The sequence below is a fragment of the Hypanus sabinus genome, unplaced genomic scaffold (assembly GCF_030144855.1).
Source record: "Hypanus sabinus isolate sHypSab1 unplaced genomic scaffold, sHypSab1.hap1 scaffold_358, whole genome shotgun sequence".
Classification (NCBI taxonomy): Eukaryota; Metazoa; Chordata; class Chondrichthyes; order Myliobatiformes; family Dasyatidae; genus Hypanus; species Hypanus sabinus.
The window spans coordinates 48,846-69,953 of record NW_026781256.1 but is presented as its reverse complement, the minus strand read 5'-3'; the positions used below and the strand labels follow the sequence as shown (position 1 = coordinate 69,953).

Below are 21,108 nucleotides of genomic sequence, written 5' to 3'. Positions count from 1 at the left end.
GCATGTGTTTTTTCAGCGAAGACGAGGTAGATCTGACGGTAATATTTATATAAAAAATAATGTGATAATTCTTACTGGCCGTAGACCAAAATAGCAAATACTACACTCAGTGGGCGCTTTACCATGTACCTCCTGTACCTAATAATGTGGCCACTGAGTGCATGTCCTGGAGCATCTGCTGCTGTCACCCGTTCTCTTCAATGCTGACCTCTACTCTGTGTTCTCTGGAACACGATAAAGACGGGGAGTTGATTGCATTCGCTGTCATTTAGATGAATGTGAGGAGATTTCATCCGCTGGTGGTTACATAAATGATTTAAGCTTATGCTGGAGACGTCGAACATCACCTGGATTCCGAACAGGAATGTGGGGAACATGTTTGCTGCTGTAAGGGGAAACTGTTTCTTTTCCCACTGAGGTGGAACTAGTGTCACTTTTCCTCAAAGGAAAAGAGAAGAAGAGTTTTCTGTCAATGTGGTTAATTCGGCAGCTCACAGATCCTTGACAGGCAACGGAGTGAAGTGTTGCAGCCGGTCGCAGGGATGTGTCACTGAGATCATGGTCCAGCTGTGATCATAGAGAATGGCGGAACAGGACTGAGGGGACGAATGTCCTGTTACTATTTCAATAGACCCGTAGCACATTCTGACAAATAAGAGACCCGGTGTATTTAACATTTGATGTTTTTCCTTCGATCTCAGACGAGGAACGGTAGATGTATTTGTAAAATAAGTGCAATGCCTGCCAAGTTGGCCAGCGGGATATGATCATAATTTCATATGATTCTACTTTGCCATGGTAACTTGTTTCCAGTAAGCGAGCAATAAACTGAAGGGGAATGGCATTCATATCTCGCTGTTGACTTTGACCGGTTGTTATCTCTGGGAGATGGTTATCTCGGTACAGTTGCTCCACAATCGGCCCATTATTGTAATGGACCAACTGCGGACTTCTGTTAAAAATGGTTCTTTCTGAACAGGCTGACCTTCAAGTCCGCTCCAGGCAGCTGGGGCAGACTTAGGGAATGCCCAGTGTTCAAAAGGAAAAATATATATATAAATGACTCCAAGTGCATAATATTTTACAATCTCCCTTCCTTCTGCTCTCTCTGTGCAATAAAACCACAGCGATCTTTGTCCTGAGCTGTACCTGGAGTTTATAATCCGGCAATAAACTGGTCCCAAGGTGAACAATAAATCAAAGGGACGACACCAACAGACCGAACCAGGATACGGGTAGTGCTCCCTCCCTAGAGCAGATCAAATTTTCGAGAGGAAGGTAATCATTGCATCGGGCAGTGAAGTCGCACTTTTGGCTCGAACCACATGTCAGAAACGCGTTTTTGCGTTTTTCACGGCAAGCGTTGTGGAGCGAGGTGCGGTGTTACATGCTGAATAGACTGAAGCTCAGGTTTATGAGCGTGTTATCAACTGAACATTGCTCAGGGTGTGTTCACTTACTGTTCGAGCCAATAAAATTCAGATGCTCGGATTCACTGAAACCAGACTCAGGAGTCCAGCTCCAGGTAAGAACAGGGACTGTACTGGGCTGTGTTATGGTGTTTCAATAAGCCCACTTGTCACGGCAAGTATTTTTAGTTTATCTACCGTATCAATACTATCAGTTGCTGTTCCAGGGGAAGCTGAAACAGCTGAAGATAGATGAGGTTATTTTTATGAGGTGGAACTGTTTTCAAAGGAAATGAGAAGCAGGGTTTGGTGTTGTCAATGTTTTAAATTCCGCAGGGCACAGATTCTGGACAGGCAAGGGAGTGAAGTGTTACAGGCCGTCGCAGGGACGTGTCTCTGAGTTCTTAGTCCAGCTGTGATCATAGAGAATGGCGGAACAGGATGAGGGAGTGAATGTCCTGTTAATAATTCCACACCCTATGTGGTGTAACTTGTGTGTGTTTGGAATTCTCTTCCTCAAAGAAAACGAGAAGCAGGGATTATTTTCAGTGAGTTTAATTCCGCAGCGGAGAGATTCTTGACAGGCAAGGGAGAGAGATGTTGCAGACTGTCGCAGGGATGAGTCGCTGAGATCACAGTCCCCTGTGTTCACAGAGAATGACGGAACAGGACTGAGGAGGCGAATGTCCTTTTACTAATTCAACATACCAGCAGCACACTCTGACAGAGAAGAAACGCAGTGAAATTAGTGTTTTTACCCATCGTTCTCTGATGAGGAACGGTACAAGTTTTTGTAAAATAAATGCGATGCTGGTGGGTGTATTTGTGAAATAAACGGGTTGTCAGGCAAGTTCGCCAGCGGGATATGATGATAATTTCATATGATTGCTATTCTGATGTGGCAACTTGTTTCCAGTAAGTGAGCAATAAGCTGAAGGAGAAGGGCGTCCATATCTCGCTGTTGACTTTGACCGGTAGTTATCTCTGGGAGATGGTTATCTCGGGACAGCTGCTCTCCAGTTGGTCCATTACTGCAATGGTCCAACTGCGGACAACTGTTAAAGATGGCTCGTTATAAACGGGGTGACCTTGAAGTCTGCTCCAGGCAGAGGGGGCACAGTTAAATCTGGAGCAAAGTAATGCCTCCTGTTCAAAAGAGAACATTATTCCAAATACGTAATATTCCATCAGAGTTGAGAGCGCCCTTCCTTCTGCTGTCTCTGTGCAATAAACCAACAGCGATCTTTGCCCTGAGCTGTCGCTGGAGTTTATAATCTGACAATAAACTGGCCCTAACTGGTACAATAAATTAAAGTGACGACGCCACCTCAACCGGACCAGGATGCGGGTTGTGATTCCTCTCCAGAGCAGATCAAGTGTTCTGGAGAGAGAAAATTATTGCACCGCTTGCACTGTAGTATTAATTCTGGTTCCGGCCACTTGTAAGAGTGACTTGTTCATGGAAATTAAGCTTTTATGTGGTTTAGCACAAGCGTTGTGGAACAAGGTGTGACGTTACATGCTGAATAGACTGAAGTTCTGGTTTATGAGCGCGTTATCAACTGAACATTGCTCAGGGAGTGTTCACTTACCGTTAGGGACATAAAATTCAGATGTTCAGACCTGGAGTCCAACACCAGGTAAGGACAGGGTCATAGGGGAAATGCTATTGTGCTTTATTACGCCCACTGGTCGCCCTAGTAATGCTATTGTTTCTATCAGTTCAATATTGTCCTGAGGATTGCGTGGATTAACGAATATGTGTGCTTTATTCTGTTTGTATGTTTTTTTTAAACAAATACTTTATATATCTGGCAGTGATATTTAGGATAGAAATTCCTATAATAAATCTCACTGACAGTTGATAAAAGTATGGAAGTCTACACTCAATGGGCACGTTGTTATGTACTCCTGTTCCTAATGATGTGACACAGAGTGAATGCTCGGGGTTTACTGCGGCTGCACCCCGTCCACATTCTATGTTTGGTGCTCAGTGAGGCTGTCTTGCACTCCGCTGTTGGAGTTCATGGTTATTTGAGTTCTTGCCGCTTTCCTGTCGGATTTAATCAGTCTGCCCAATCTCACTGAGTTCTCCCATTAACGGGGCCTTTAGAACCGCTGTTCACTGGATTTCCTTTGGTTTGATTCCGGACCATTCTCAGTAAACCGAGAGATTTATACTTGAGAATCCAAGCTGCTGATCAGTTTCCGTAACACTCATACCACCCGGTCAGGCACCAGCGATCATTCCCCGGTCAACGTCACTTACATCACATTTATTTCCTCTTCAGATGTTTGGCCTGAATAACAACTGAACCCGTTGACCATATCTGCATGTGTTTGTGCTTTGACTTGCAAGCAGATGATGAACAGATCCATATTAATGAGCTGGTATAGAGTTGTACCTAACAAAGAAGCCATTTAGTGCATTTCCCATTTAGGCAAACCTTCACCCATCTCGAATATGAACACGGATGAGGTCTGGGCCTGATTGTTGATTATTTGCATGCTTGCAACAATAGGCTGTCTCTGGCAAAGCAGTGGACGAAACACTGTTGTAAGGTACGGATAATCTGGAGAGAGAGACCCGTCACTGTTCCCTCCAATCTGCGCTTCTGCATAACCAAAATGCTCCCACGAACGGAGCCTTTGTTGCAGCGCAGATGGAAGTAAACACTGTCGTATAAATGTTTATGAAACTTGAACGTTTTTCTTTGTTGCGCTGCATTTTTATCCTGTCCTTTAATTAGTAATTAAAATTAAAAGAATTGTTTTTCTCTTGTCTGTCTTCATCCTAAAATATTCATAGATGCATTTTACAAAAGAGGACACATCAACGATGTTGCGCTTTTTTCAGGCTGTGTGAAAATTCCCGGCTCAGAGCAATGGTTGATCCACGCAGCGGCAAAAATAGTCATTAGAGGGAACATTGGGGACGAAGCACGTTGCATTCTATGCATATTAATCACGATTGAATATGGTACATTATCGTGCTTCCTGTTATAAAGGAGATGTTATAAGTCAATAGAGTGGACAAAAAAATTTCACTGGGAACCTGTCTGGTATTCAGGAAATAGTAATGAATAACGCAAGAAAAATTAATAATAATTTCGCCTTGTCCGTGGGAGCGTACAGTGAGGCAATGATGCTCAGGTGCTTAACAATATAGAACTAATTCTGAGCAGCGAATAACTAGACGGTCCATTTACTATAAATTCAAGAGCTTTTCGTTTTCGTTTCTCTAAAGATTCACTATTAATGCCCCGGTAATCACTTTTCCTACCTTTTCATAACACTGTGTGTAGTACCTCCCCCATTATAGGTATGAGCAAGTATGAGATCTTGGCCAAATTGCGCAATTAGGTGTTCAGCATATCACGCATCATCCTGGATAAAGTTCTGATATCAGTTCTGATACTGGGTCTTCCACAGTGTCTTGTTCCACAGATGCAATCTGATGTACCGAGTTTCCAGCAGTTTATAAGAGGACGTAGGAATATGGCATTGGGGCGAAAAAGAAAATCAACCATGATTGAATGATGGAGGAGACTCGATGGACTGAATCACTTCATTCTGCTCTGATATCTTATCATGACTGAATGATGAGTCCTTAATATCCCGTATCAGGATTTGTGACGTGTGAGGGACAGTTACAAATTTGTTCCATGAGATTATTTTATTTGTCTTCAGCGTTTAAATATCAGAGAGATTCGCTTTTGAAAAAATTGAGCAGAAATATTTTTTTCTCCTTTGTATTGTTAATGTGCTTCATTCTCTGGTTAAAGTTAGACCTGCGGTGAGAGATTTAGTGGAAAAAAGCCCACAGCTGGAAAGAAGCTACGACTGAGAACGAGTGAACAGCGACAAGCGAACCAGCCCGAGGACTGAGAGTACCAACTGAAGAGAACCCTCTGACTCAGAGTTTCCATTGATTCAGTCAGGAGAAAGTTTGGTGAGTCTCATTCACTCGAACACTGGTCCTGTAAACATTACAGACCTGTACAAAGGAAGGTACGAAATAGGTGGAATGCCTCGGTTAGAACAAGTTGCAATCACTCCAGGTCTGGTAATGTGCTTTCAGAAGCCCAGCTCTTTACAGTCACTCACATTCTCTGAGTGTTTACTCATTTGAAGGGACTGCATCATCTGAAGTAGCTTTTGGTTAGTTCTGATGTTTCCTTGTAACGTTATAATCATCTTAAAATGCGTTGACAATTTCCTCCCTTTATAAGAAGCACCAAGTGTGTCATGTTGCAGTGATTGCAGAAATGTGGAATTACCATGAACTGCGGCAACATGTCCTTGATCCCATTGGCTATTGCAATCTGCAGTGATATACTTACCCTCGAATATATCCACGCGTCGGCCTCTGCTGTGAACAGACCATTTATAAAGGAAAATATCCCAACACTGCATTTTATTCAATCCTAACTAGCACATGGCAACCCATAATTTACATTGACATACCTTGGCCTCATCAAGTACTTTTCTGCTAATTACATTGTCAGAACCTGTGAAGGTGACATTAAGCAGAGGTGGAAATTCAAAGTTATGCTCCCATGGATGTTGTGCAAGGGCCTTCAGCAAAGCATTTGACAAGGTGTCACATGGCAGCTTGGTCTCGATGATCAGGTCCCATGCTGTCCGGAGAGAGCAAATTGGATGTATTCAAAATTAGCTTCAAGGTAGCAAGCAAAGAGTGCTGGTTGAAGATTTCTCCTCGCAATGGAGGCGAGTAATTAGAGGTGTGCGGTGGGGCTACAAATTGGGACCTTTGATATTCGTTATTTTGTAGCAATGATTTGGATGCGGTTGCACAAGGATTACTTGACTGGTAAGTTCGCAGAATGCACAACATTAGTAGTTGCTGTTCACAGAGAAGATTATCGTAGCATCTCGGGGATCTAAATGGACAGGGGCTGGTAAAGAGATTGCAAACCCAATCTGATCAGCGGCGGATTCATGCAGATGTTGGGGATCATGTGGATGAAACAGCCAGAGGAAGTGGATGAGGCAGGTGCAGTTCCATAATTCAAAAAGCAGTTGGGGTGTGTAGATGGAGTGAAGAGGCCAGAAGGGAGATGGCCCCATCACAGGAAATTGTGACCATCTCAGTGGGCACTGTGGTTGGCATTGTCTCGTTGGGCTGAACACTCTGAATTTGCATTTTATTGCTCTGTGACTCTGTCAGTAGATGCGCCAGGTATCAGTGGACAGATAAGGTGTGGAAGTGGTTACTAACAGGGAAGGTTTGGTCCCCATGCCAAATGCTACAGGGGATGGAAATACTGTCATATTTGCAAAGTAGTCGTACTCTCTGACTCACTGTCTGCTTGTTGTGAAATTTAGAGCCTCACCAGCAGGTGGAGCTGTCCTGCAGAGCGACCAAAGTGTAAACAAGACGACGACAATCAACAATCGTCAGTCAGAATCAGAATGGACAAAGGTATGATCACAGGGGTCTTTGAATTAAACTTTTATCGCGTTTGTACACAATAGTTCAGATGAAAGAACTGACAGAGGTGTTAACAGTGCATAGAAGAGTTTCATCCAGCAGTGTAATTTATCCCACTGATAAAGCGGCCTTGAGTACTTGATCAACCCAACAGTTCCAGCGCAGGGACCTGACACCAGTAATGGTCGAATCACTCCGCTCATCATACAAAGCTTCAGCTGAGTGAAAGGAGCAGGGGATCCTGAATCAGGTGGTCGTGAGTGAAACAGAGACAGGAATGTGACAGTGATCTTGTGGTTTATGTAAATGTTCAGGGTCAGGGTCCATTTCACCTCCAGACAGGCCCTGATATGTAAGACATCCTTAACTTTCACATAAAATTCAGAAGCAGATGATAGGAGCATTTCCGGGATTTCCGAGATTCTATGATAACACAGCATTTCAGGTTTTGGAAGGAAAGCTACCAACTCCCCCCTGGTTTTTCTTGCCTGCTACGCAAAGGACGAGGGGTGTCACCGAAATCTGTTTTCTGTAGCGGAGCGGAGATCATTGCCGGTGCTGGGAATGGCTGAGGATCAGGAGGCAGCTCATTGTAGATATATTTGTGATCTGCTTCGGAGTTTTAACACCCCAGTGAATGTCTGGGCTGTGGAGAAATGGTGAACCTGAGTTTCTAAATATTTCCCTCTTGATATGATCTTCTACCTGAATTTAAATTCCAAGGATCTTGGCTGGGAAACCCGGCATAACCAATGACCAAATGTCTGTGTCACCTGTAGACATTGTGGTTGTGCTCAAATCTGAGATTCCAGCTGGAATAAAAACGATGCTCCAGCCTGGAAACGGGTCCTTCGGACCATATAATTCATGCTGATCTAAATGTCCCATTTTCCTGCAGTTTTCCCAAACTTCCCTCATAAACTTCTTCTCCCCTTTTTCCTGCCCACATTCTCTCAATTTTGTAATTTTATTTGTGTTTGCGGCCTCTTCCGGATGCATGTAATTTATACCCATCAGCTACCACGTGAAAAAATGCCCCTTTGGTCCCTTTTAAATCTCTGCCCTCGAGCCTCAGACTTCCTTACCCGGGCAAAAAGACTGTGACCATCTACCCTATCTGCACACCTGATTACTGTATGTGTGTGTGTGTGTGTGTGTGTGTGTGTGTGTGTGTGTGTGTGTGTGTGTGTGTGTGTGTGTGTGTAAGATCACCCTTCAAGCTCCTGAGCTCCAGGGCAAGCTGTCCCAGCCCAACCATATAACACAAAAAACAACACCCTAGCCCAGTACCGTAGTGTTCATTCTTCACTTCACACTTTCCAGCTTCATCACCTCCATCCTATAGATTAGCAACTGCAACTACACACAAAGCTCTATAACCAAGACTTTACCAATGACCTGCATAGTTGTTACATGATGATCAGCAGGTAGGGCAGAAGATGGCACCCAGGGGAGAGGACAGCATAGATCGCAAGGGAATATACAGCCTGCGACCCAGGGGACCAGAGGACGTGTGTCTCAAGGGAATGGTCAGTCGGTGACCAAGGGGACTCCAGTCCCCTTGTCCAGTCTCCAGCTCCTCGTGTGACAAAGCAACTGCAGAATGTGTGATCCAGCAGACTGGACCATGTGTAATCCCGTTGCTGGTCTTTGTGTGACACAGACTACTGGACAGTTAGTGACCGAGGGAGATTTTAGCTTGTGGAAGATTATCACAGTGATATTTCCCAGTATCACCGGACACCGGTGCATTATGATCCCGTGGTCATCCGTGTGTTCAACTGCTGTGATTAGTATTACTGTGCTTGCCGTGCTATTTTACTGGGAGTAAATGTGTCCAGTCACCGGCTTATCGTGATGGTCACCTGACAGGATGTACGGGTCACATTAACCAGCAGAGTTCCACTCCAAATCTGGTCAGCCAGAGTCTCGGCTCCATTGCAAACTGAATCAGTTTTGCTCAGATCTAAATCATACTTGTATAACCTGCAATTCATCACTTATTTCAGGTGCGAAATGGAAACGAGCAGGGAAAAGACTGAAGAGGATTTTAACAGGCAGATCATCGAGGGAAGATGATCTGGACACGGGAAGCAAGGTACCAAAGCAGGGTCAGATTGAGAGCGGTGTCCCAATGGAATGCGGTACGGCCGCAGAGGAGGAGGAGCAAATTCAGCCCAGAGACAGTGACGTCAGAGACACAGATCCGGACCCTGGAACCGGCACAAGTGAGGCGACTATCTGTCAGCCCAGAGACAGTGACGTCAGAGACACCGATCAGGACCCTGGATCTGGCACAAGTGAGGTGACTGCCTGTCAGCTCGGAAGCTCATTGAACACAGAACTGTCAAGTCCCCAAGAAGGAGCAGGTGAGTGAAATATGAGGGAGATGTGCTCACAGAATGCGGCAGGGTGGAGGGTAAAGGTGAGGCCTTGTTGGAGGGTTGGTCAGAGGAGAGGGAAAATGTGTGGTTGTGGTACATGTGGTGCACTGAGCAGCCATTACCCCACCACAGGAAATGTACTACCTGCTCTGAGGATTTCCAGGATGTGAATTGGAGGAAATGCAGCTGTCCAGATGAGGAGAGTGTTTCCGGGATGTGTATCAGGGGAAATGTATTCGCCAGGATGGAGAGAGTATCTCTGGGAAGCGAATATTACCAACAGTCCCAACATTTATGCCCATCCAAATTTAAATAGGTGAATGGGTCGGATGGGGGATGGACTGGTTTATATTAAATGTGGTTCTTCTATTACGTAATGCCTAGAACATTGTTGGTTAGGCTTTAAGGCAAGTGTTAGATTCAAGTCAAGACAAGTCACTTTTTTATTGCCATTTCGACCATTACTGCTGATACAGTACATAGTAAAAATGAGTCGTTTTTTAGGACCATGGTGTTACATGACACATTACACAAACTAGACTGAACTACGTAAAAAACAACACAGAGGAAAAGAAACACACACACAACAACTACACTAAACTACACACCAATCTAGGACTACATAAAGTGCACAAAACAGTGCAGACATTATATACGTGACAATAGGGCAATAAGGTGTCAGTCCAGGCGCTGGGTATTGTGGATTCTGATAGCTTGGGGGAAGAAACTGTTACGTAGTCTGGCCGGGAGAGCCCGAATGCTTCGGTGCATGTTCCCAGCTGGCAGGAGGGAGAAGAGATTGTATGAGGGGTGCATGGATCCTTTATAATGCTGCTGGCTTTACGGATGCAGCGTGTAGCGTAAGTGTCCGTGATGGCGGGAAGAGAGACCTCGATGGTCTTCTCAGCTGGCTTCACTATATGCTACAGGGTCTTGCGGTCTGAGATGGTGCAATTTCCGAACCAGGCAGTGGTGCAGCTGCTCAGGATGCTCTCAATACAACCCCTGTAGAATGTGATGAGGATGGGGGGTGTTGGAGATGGACTTTCCTCAGCATTCGCAGAAAGTGGAGACGCTGCTGGGCTTTCTTTTCTGTGGAGCTGGTGTTGTGGGACCAGTTGAGATTCTCAGCTAGATGTACACCAAGAAATTAGTTTTGTTCACAGTCAGAGACAGGCTGCTGGCTCTGCACCAGTCCGTTAGCTGCTGCACCTCCTCTCTGTAAGCTGACTTGTCGTTCTTGCTGTGTGTTGCAGCACAGTCGTGGGTCAGCAGAGTGAACAGCAGTGGTCTGTGCACACAGCCATAGGGAGACTCCGTGCTCAGTGTGATGGTGTTGGAGATGGAGAATTAATCCAATTTTGTATCTGTAGGCAGGTTCAAGACATGGTTTTTTGTTGAGTTGGGTGAGAACGGTGGAGACGAGGGATATCTGAGTTCACGCCTACATTTACCTTTTTATATTCACAGAGCCAGAGTTTACAATCTCCGACCTCCTGGCAGAGGGGGAGGAATATCGACTGTACCAACTGACAAAGTTCTACAGGGACAGACTCAAACAAGCAATTGAAGAAAAGGTTGAGAGACTCGGTTTGATGTTGACAAAGGAGGGACATTTCAGTAGAGAAGAAAATGAGGTGAGTGCAGTTCGTGTATTGTCACTGATCTGCTGGTATCAGGGGGAATTGTGATCAACATTAATCTCCTGCACGTTTTAGGAGATCGACCTGGGAATGGAGACATTGATCTCTGACTTGTCTCTCGCAGATCTGGTTTCAGTTTTTAAGGTGGGGAGCACTGGGAACTGCAGGTTTAGCATCACCTTTTCCTGTATCACCTGTTGTATTTATCAGTGTGAAGTAAGAGCAGTGGCTGCATATCTGGACTTCCAAAAGGCATTCGGTCTGAAACTAATTTCAAATCTTGGCTGAACCGTTGGGGAGCTTCACCTCATCTCATTAATCCAGGATGAGTATTAAACTGTCAATTGGGCCAACCGGCTTCACTGCGGTACCTGAGGGAGGGAAACCAGCTAACCACAGCTTGTCTTGGTTCCGTGAGATCCCAAACAATGTGTGGCTGACTTGTCATAGTCACAGCAAATTACAGTGCAGAAACAGGCCTTTGGCCCATCTATTGCATGGCAGACTACAGAATCTACTTATTCCCATTGACCTGCACCGGGCCATGGCGCTCGATACACTCATTATGCAAGCATCTATTCAGAATTCTCTTCACAACTTGCACTACTTGCCCTGCTAGCTAGTTTTGCACTCTCACCACCCTCTGAGTAAACCGGTTTCACCTTTGTAACCTTTGAACTTTTCACTTTTCACCTTTTACTGATAAACTCTTGTTGTAGTACCTCTTTACCTCAGTACAAAATGCCTGCTTGCATTTATCCGATCTATATCCCAATGTAATTGTGTACACTTCTATCAAATCTCCGCTCAATCTTTCATGTTCCAACGAATAAAGTCCTAATCAGTTCACTCTTTTCTTATAACTTAGGTTTTCCAGTCCAGGTAACATCCTTGTAATGTTTTTTTCTGTACTCTTTCAAACTTATTTCCATCTGTCTCTCCATAGGCCTCTCCAACGTCTTATACAACATCATATCGTACACGGTATTTGCATTTACCAAGGTTAATGCGCTAAGAAACTTTCTTTCAGAGTCTAGCAACATTTGCTGCCACTTTTAATGACTTATGTTCCTGTATTCCCAGATCACTTTGTTCTACCGGTCTCTCAGTAAGATCTACCCTGATTGGTCCATCAGCCTGCATTAAGTTGCATCTTCCCCTTTTAAGCGCATTCTTCAGTTGGTCCAGACCTCACTGCAAGGTCGTGTAGTCTTCCTCTTTGTCCACTGCACCTTCCAAATGTTGGAGTCAACAGCAAATTTGCTGATGCTGTTAACCGTAATTTCAACCAGATCATTGATATAGATGACAAACAACAACAGGCACAGCACCGATCCCCGTGTCACTGCACGAGATACAGGCACCAATCAGAAATGCAACAATCTATAGTGTCTAATCCAGTTTACTACTTTATCTTGAATGCTAAGCAACTGAATCTTCTAGACCGACCTCCTATACGGGACCTTGACAAATACCGTGCTGACGTCCATGTAGACAATATCCACAAGCTTGCCTGCATCAACTTTCTTGTTAACTTCCACGAAAAACTCTGAGATTGATTGGATGTGAAAGATCACGCACAAAGCTGATATCGTACGACCACAAACATCAACAGTTTGATCTAAAAGTGCAGAAGAAAGCACAAAACATAAATCTGCTGACTGGCTGATATCTCATGATCCCAAAAAATCAACAGGTTGTCCTGAAAGGGAAGGGGCAAACAAAAAATAAATCTGCTAACTTGCTGAATATCTGACTAATGAGAGACAGGGACACACCATTTCAGCTCCTTGGAGCTCACAAACAGTGATTGTCTTGTCCTAGATCTGACCTATTCAGCCATGAGTGGTATTAGAAAATCAAGTGTGTTGCACCCGTGAGGAACTCTGTTCCCGTTGGGATTCATTGGCGCTGTTTGTAATGAATCACACAGGCATTATCCAAAGGCAAGATGGGTAATCTGTAAATATGATGCCGATCTATAAATTCGTCATCTGGAGACGTCTGCTTTACTGGTTAAATTTCTTTCACAACGGTAACTCCTCAGACCTGGTAGTAGTGAAACTGAGGGATTATTTTACAGTGCAGTGGACCATCAGGGAATTATGCAGATTTGTTACATAATTGTTGTCCATTCATCGTGTTATGGAAAACCTTTCCAATTCCCTACTGGTAACTGTTCTAGGAGATCATCCATTCAAATCCGGGACAGAGAACATAGAACATAGAACAGTACAGCACGGTACAGGCCCTTCGGCCCACAACGTTGTGCTTACCCTTAAACGCTGCCTCTCTTATTTCTCAGAGCAATGTCCTAAGCCCATCCATATTCAGTTACCTTAATTCCAGCATAGGTGTATGTTGCTTGAAGACTATTCAAAGTTTAATTCATAATTTTTCAGTTAATCAGGAAGCCCATGCCTGCGTTCAGGAAGTCATTACCATTTTACAGTATGAGTGCCAGGCAGTAACCATCTCCATTATAAGATAGCCGCACTGACATTTCTTAATCTTATTTTGTCTTTACACATCATGAGACCATAAGAGCACAATTGTCCATTAGGCCCATCGATTCTGCTCCGCCATTACATCATGGGGATTTACTATCCCCCTCAACCCCATTCTCCTGCCTTCGCCCAGTGAACTTTTCTGATCACTAGTCAAGAAGATATCAACCTCTGTTTTAAATATACTCAATGACCTATTCTCCGCAGCTGTCACTGCCAATGAATTCTACAGATTCACTACTCCTCAGCTAAATAATCTCCTCATCTCTGCTCTAAATGGACGTCCCTCTAATCGGAGGCTGTTCCGTCCGGTTCTAGACTCCCCCACTTAGAAGCATCATCTCCACGTCCTCTCAATGCCTTTTGATATTCCACAGGTTGCAACTAGATTCCCCCTCATACTCCCACACTCCAGCCACTACAGGTGCATCCAGGATCCATTCCCATCAAAATCTAGTTTAATATCACTGGTTCTGTTCGTTTAGATTCCTCTCTGGATTTTTCACAACGCCATCACATATTTTCTCTGATCAGGGGATCAAAATATGCAGGTGCGGTCTGGCCAGTGCTTGGGCTTATATTCTGATCCTCTCGAAATGAATACTGGCATTGTATTTGTCTTTCCTAACACAGACTCAACCTGCACGGAATCCTGCACCAGGTCTCCAGAGACCCTTTACAACTCCGATTTCTGAATTTTCTCCCATATTCAAAAATAGTCTACTTCTTCATTATTTCTGCTAAAGTATATGGCCACGTACCTCACAATACCACATTCCAATTGCCACTGATATGTCCATTTTTTCATCGGTCTATGTGGGACACCTGGTCAAAGGTCCTCGGGAAGTCCAAGTAAACAACTTGCACTGACTCTCTGTTGTCGACCCAGCATGCTGTTCTCTGAAAAAATTCCAACAGTTCTGTCAGGCATGATTCCCTTCCATGGATGTTGGCCTTTTTCTTATCATGTGCGTCCGAATACCCCAAAACCTTATCCTCAATTATCAGCTGCTGACTTCTTCACAAACGCTGATCAGACTAACTGGCCTATAGTTTAAAAATGATCAGTCCTCCGGAACCATTCCAAAATCTAGTGATTCTTGAGCGATCATTACTAATGTCTCCACAATCTCTTCAGCCTCCTCTTTCAGAAGCAATCGGGTGAGTTCATCTGGACTCATCTATCTTCAGAACTTTCAGCTTTCCGATCGACTTCTCCGCAATAATTGCAAATACACTCACTTCTGCCACCGGACATTCTCAAATATCTGGCACGTTCTAGTGTTTTTACAATGAGGACTGACGCAAAATGCTGACCAATATCTTCCGGCATTTCCTTGTCCCCTGACAGTACCTCTCCACTGTCATTTTCTGTGGTCCAATATCCACTCTCCTCTCTTTCAATCTTCATATATCAGACGTACATTTTGGTAAGCTATCTTACATTATTCTCTCGCCTGCCTTCCTATTTCATATTTTCTCTATTTACGGTTTTTGAATTACCTTCTGTTGATTTGTAAAAACATCCCAGTCCTCCAGCTTTCTGCTATATTTTGTAATACTCTGTGCCCTCACCTTTGCTTTTGTGCTGCTTTGACTACCTCGTCAGCCACGGTTGATCATCCTCCCTTTAGAATAATTCTTCATCATTGTGATTGTTTGTCCTCCGAGAAACTTCAGCCATTCCTGCTCTGCCATTGTCCCTGTTAGTGTCATTTTCGAATTTATTAATGCCCAGCTCCGCTCTCATGCCTAGGTAATTCATTTATTCTACTGTAGCACTGATACCTCTAACTTTACCTTCTCCCTTTCAACCTGCTGGCTGAGTTTTTCTATTTTAAGATCACTGCCTCTTAAGGGTTTATTCAGCTGAAGCTCTCTAATCAAATCTGGTTCAATACACAACACAGAATCCAGATCTGCCTTTCCTGTAGTGGGCTCAACCATAAGCTTCTCTCAGAAGCCATCTCATAGGCATTCTATACATTCCTTCACTTGGGATTCAGTACCGACCTGATTTTCCAAAGCTACCTGGATATTGAAACTCCCCGTGACAATTTTAGCATTGACCTTTTTCCATGCCACTCCTCTCCCCCGTTGTAATTTGTAGCCCACATCCTGGCTACTGTTAACATGCCTGTATATAATTTCCTTCAGGGTCACTTTACCCACGCAGTTTCTTAACATCCAAATCATCTAATCCGACCTCACCTCTTTCTCAGGACTTCTCATTTTTAATGACAGCAGTTTCGACCCAACACTTTCACCTACCTGCGTATCCTTTCGTTTCAATATTTATCCTTGGATTTAACCACCCAACTATAAACTTTTGTCAGCCATGATTCAGTGATGCCCGCCATCCATTTGATTTTGCTCTCTCTCTCTCCCCTCTCTTCCGTTCTTGTTGTCACATCTTGTTGATGTAATGCTGCACATTGACAGATCAAGGAAATTAATCACATCGCATCTACTGCAGAGTGTCAGTAAATCCTTATTCTTACACACTATTGATTTAGAATTTCCTTCAGTTACTGTTTCTCTGTTAATGACTGAACCCAGAGAGGATGAGGCAGCAGCCCAGTGACTGCATCTGTTCTGAAGCTACTGGTGCCATGAACAGATACTTTCCTGCACATTCTCCATGTCTGTCTATCTGCTCCACAGTAAGTCCATTGTTTCCTTTTGTAGAAAGTCACTGAGCTGACAGAGAAGGGAAACCGGGCAGAGAGTTCCAGACTCTTCCTCAGTCTGGTGAATGGCAAAGGCTCCCGGGCCCGGAGGGCAATGTGGGAATCCTTTCTGATGTGGAGGACTGAGTTACCGAAGTTGGACAGAATACTGAGGGAAATACAGGAACTCGGTATGTTAAAACCACGCTCTGAACACAAAGGCACAATGAGATAAACAATTTAGTTATTTTAATTATTTCAGCTCTGTTTCAATGGATTCATTTTTATATTTAAACAGGTCCTGATCCACAGGAATACATGAACATCGCCCAAGGTTTATCGGAATTACCCACTCAGCTGATAGGTGAGTGATCAAATGCACAGTTTAAACCACATCTCAAGTGTTAGTCTGTGACTTGGTAAAACCTGGGAATCAAAATTCGCCATTAATCATTCTGCGCTATCTGGATTCAAGTAACAATTCAAAGAATCTCTCTTGCAACTTGAATATTCTACATTGTATTTTTCTATTAATCCAGCTGTTGGTTCTGATGAAGCCTTCACTCCAAGTCCTAACGCTCTGGGAATCCCCGCACACCCTTGGGAGACTCCTTGACCCAGTCAAGGTGACTTTTCTATCTTCAGACCTTTCATCTTCCAAGCCCCTTTTCCTTTGTAATAGCACTACACGCAATTCTGTTCGCTGATGTTCTTTACCTTTTGGAATTCTGCCAGTGACTTGCACAGAGTTTGTCTGGCATTTCCTTTTCACCCGTTACTGCAACTACAACAGCAGTTTCTAGTGGTCCGATATCGACCCTCTCCCTTTTTTCACTATTTATATATCTGGGAAAGAAAAAAGTATATACATTGGTATCCTTTCTTATATTATTGACCATTTCCTTGCATTTCCTGCACATTCATGTATAACTAGGAGCATCTATCACACAGTTACCTCCGACATGACCCTAGTCACTACACTCTAGACACTAGAATACTACAGCACGGTACAGGCTCTTCCGCCCTGGATGTTGTGCCGACCCACGTATTCCTTTAAAAAGAGTACTAAACCCACACTACCCCGTGACCCTCTATTTTTCTTTCATTCATGTGCCTGTCCAAGAGGTTCTTAAATACCCTTAATGTTTTAGCTTCCACCACCATCCCTGGCAAGTTGTTCCAGGCACCCACAAACCTTTGTAAAAAACTTACCCCTGATGTCTCCCCTAAACTTCCCTCCATTAACTTTGTACATACGCCCTCTAGTGTTTGCTGTTGGTGACCTGGGAAACAGGTACTAGCAATCCACACAATCTATGCCTCTTATTAGTTTTTTAGACCTCTATCAAGTGCTCTCTCATCCTTCTGCGCTCCAAAGAGAAAAGTCCCAGCTCTGCTAACCTTGCTTCACATGACTTGTTCTCCGAACCAGGCAACATCCTGGTAAATCTCCTCTGCACCCTCGGCATGACTTCCACATCCTTCCTATAATGAGGTGACCGGAATTGAACACAATACTCTAAGTGCGGTCTCACCAGAGAGTTGTAGATCTGCAACTTTGTCTCTCCACACTTGAACTCAATCTCCCTATTAATGAAGCCTAGCATCCCATGGGAGTTCTTAACTATCCTATCAACCCATGCAGCGACCTTAAGGGATGTATGGATTTGAACCCCAATGTCCCTCTGTTCATTCACACTCTTAAGTAACCAACGATTAAACTTGTACACAGTATTCTGTTTTGTCCTTCCAAAATGCATCACCTCACACTTATCCGGATTGAACCCTATCTGCCACTTTTCTGCCCAAATCTGCACCGTCTATATCCTCTTGTAACCTTCGACAACCTGCAGCTCCATCCACAACTCCTCCAATCTTCATGTCATCCACAAATTTACTCACCCATTCTTCCTCCTCTACATCCAGGTCATTTATAAAAATCACAAATAGCAGGGGCCCCAGGACAGATCCCTGCGGCACTCCACTAGTCACAGACCTCCAGGCAGAATACTTTCCTTCCACTACTACCCTCTGCTTTTTTCCTGTAAGCCAATTATTTATCCAAACAGCCAAGGTTCCACCTATCCCGTGCCTCATGACTTTCTGGATGAGTCTCTCGTGAGTGTCTCCATGTCGACCACATTTACTACTGTACCTTCATCAATTGCTTTTTGTTACCTCTTCAAAAAACTCAATTAGCCTCGTGAGGCACGACCTTCCCTTCACAAAGCCATGTTGACTCAGACAGTAAATTCCAGGCACCCACAACTAGGTTAAAAAACTACCCACAATTGCTGTAAATTTACCCCATCTCACCTTAACCAAATGCCCTCTGATACCAGACACCAGTCATATGTAAAAATAAAACAACAAAATATAGGCTGTCGACCAAACTCTCATCTCTCAAACTTGTACACCTCTGTCAGATCTCTATTTTAACTCCAGAATAAACAAACCAAGTTTATCGAACTTCTACTTGTAGCACATGTCACCGACTCCAGGCAAGATCCTGATGAACCTGTTCTTCACCCTCTCCAATCCTTCCAAGAGCTGGACAATCAGAAGTGAACACAAGACTCCAGATGTTCACTAAACCATAAGACCTAGTAGCAGAACTAAGCCATTCGGCTCAGTGAATTTACTCTTCAATTCCTCTCTACCCCATTTTCCCAGTAAACGTTGACATTCTTCATAATCAGGAACATATCGAGCTGCATGTTAAATATATTCAATCAAGTGTCTCACTCAGCCGTCTATGACAATAACTTCACAGATTCACCACCCGGCTGCCAAGAAATTTCTCCCAGTTTGTGTCCCCGGCAGCCAGGACAATTCCCCACAGTTCTCAAGCATGTTAATATTCTGTATGAGCCTCCCATGTGGAACTTTGTCAAACACTCTACCAATATACAAGTAGACAATATCCATGTGTAACTGCATCCATCACCTTTGTCACCTCCTGGAGGAGCTCAATCAAGCTGGCAAGACACAAACCCGAACCAAAGCCTTGCTACTGAACCCCAAACCACCTCATACATCCTCTCTGTCATACTCCCATGGGGGAGAACATATAAAAGGCTGAAGGTATATACCACCAGCCTCAAAGACAGCTTTTTTCTGCATTTATAAGACTGCTAAATGGTCACCTACTATGTTATTATTGGCTCTTAACAAAAATAAGACAATTTTATATCTAAAATGATAGCATCGTACATCTCATAACTAATAACAACTCAGATAACAACTTCGATAATCACAATATACTCACAGGAGAGCAGACAGAATACCGTTTGGGTTTGAACAACAGATAACAGATTATGTAATTCTATTTCAAACACTGTGGAAAGCAGAAAACTTACAGTGTTATATTGTCAATAAAAAAAACACATCTGATTCTGTTCCTCGTGTGTTTAAGAGAAGTTCCAAATATATATAAAATTCATACAATGCTTGTGAAATTTCTAGAACTGATGAAGCATTCGCGTAAAATAATCGTCCTAGTAGCAACCACAGAGGAACAACGACCACTATCAAAATAAATGGAGGGATTTTCCAAAGCGACTCACTAAGCCCACTGTGGTTTTGTCTGGTTTTAAGCCCACTCATAATTTACTGAAACAGACAAAAATCAGGTATCTAATCAGAAAAAAATACAAATTTTACCTTGACACAGCTATACATTGAGGATTTGAAATTATTTGCTCTTGCATCAGTAAAGCTGAAACAAACATTTCAAATACTGGAACTAATTTCCAAATATATAAGCATGAACTTCAGACTAGGAAAGTACAGAACATGATTAAACATAAAGAAAGGTGCAATCGAGCCGGTAGAATATCAAACAGAGCATCAGGATGCAATGCAACAGAATATGAAACGGATATTTAGGATATCAATAAGCAAAGAAAATAGATCATCGTGTGATAAAGGAAAACTTTCCAACAAAATTTACTTCAAGGCTGAAGAAAATCTGCATTTACTGCAAGGCTGAACAAACTTTGAATTTACATCAAGGATCAAGAAAATCTGCCAATCAGAGCTGAACAGTAAAAATATAACGAAGGTAGTAAACACTCACTGTGCCCATATTGATGTGTAATTTTGGTAAATTATCCTGCTCTGAAACAGATCTGGAAAATATACAAAAAAGTAATAACTTAAATAACAATTTCTGGAAAACACCATGTGCACTGGAGTGCACTTGGATTGATATCAACGAGGACAGTATGAGGATGATGAATAACAGATCTAAAAAAATGAGACAGCAGCCAGATAAAAATTTTCAGGATCAGGGTTAATATCATGGACACATGTCGTGAAAGTTGTTTTTCTGCGCCATCAGCACGATTACAGTAAAGTGTGTGCAGTGAGTCTGTATTTATGTACACAATTGTGGAAATAGAATTGTATCAGCGTGAATTAATCAGTCTGATGCTCTGGTGGAAGAAGCTGTCCCGGAGCCTGTTGGTCCTGGCTATTCAGCTGTGGTACCATTTCCCGAATGGTAGCAGCTGGAACAGTTTGTGCCTGGTGAGACTTGGGTCCAGAATGATCCTTCGGGCCCTTTTTACCCCCTCCGAAATGACCTTAGTAGTAGGAGGTTCACATCTACAGATGCACTGGGCTGTCCGCACCATTCTCTGCAGAGTACTGCAATTGAGAGAAGTACAGTTCCCATACCAGGCAGTGATGCAGCCAGTCAGGATACACAAAATGGTGCCCCTATAGAAAATCGTTTGCATTTAGGGGCCCATCCCAACGTCCTCAACCATCTCACCGAACTGTTTTTCTGTTTTTTGTTTGTTCAGACGAGAGAATATGCCAGGCAGGATGTCGGAATGCTCCTCTTGCAGGATGTGGGAAGTCAGGGAGACCTCCAGTGTTCCTGACAATGATCCCTGCAAGAAGTGCATCCAGCTGCAGCTCCTAACATAGCGCTTTAGGGAACTGGAGCAGGAGCTGGATGACCTCCGGATCATTCGGGAGACTGAGCAGGTTATAGATAGTAGCTTCCAGGAGGTAGTTACACCTAAGGAACAGG

At 43.6% G+C, this 21,108-nt stretch overlaps 1 protein-coding gene across 1 annotated transcript in view; it reads left to right on the top strand.

Annotated features, from left to right (window-relative positions):
* Positions 1–2,093: 2,093 nt before the first annotated feature.
* LOC132388593 (NACHT, LRR and PYD domains-containing protein 12-like) overlaps positions 2,094–21,108 on the top strand; it is a gene marked incomplete at its 3' end in the record, with an annotated part of 50,820 nt that continues 31,805 nt past the window's right edge. The window contains exons 1-5 of the mRNA XM_059960968.1: positions 2,094–5,361; positions 6,759–6,855; positions 10,719–10,885; positions 16,087–16,258; positions 16,366–16,431. Coding sequence (XP_059816951.1) covers positions 6,846–6,855; positions 10,719–10,885; positions 16,087–16,258; positions 16,366–16,431 — 415 coding nt within the window. The remainder of the gene's footprint in view (positions 5,362–6,758; positions 6,856–10,718; positions 10,886–16,086; positions 16,259–16,365; positions 16,432–21,108) is intronic.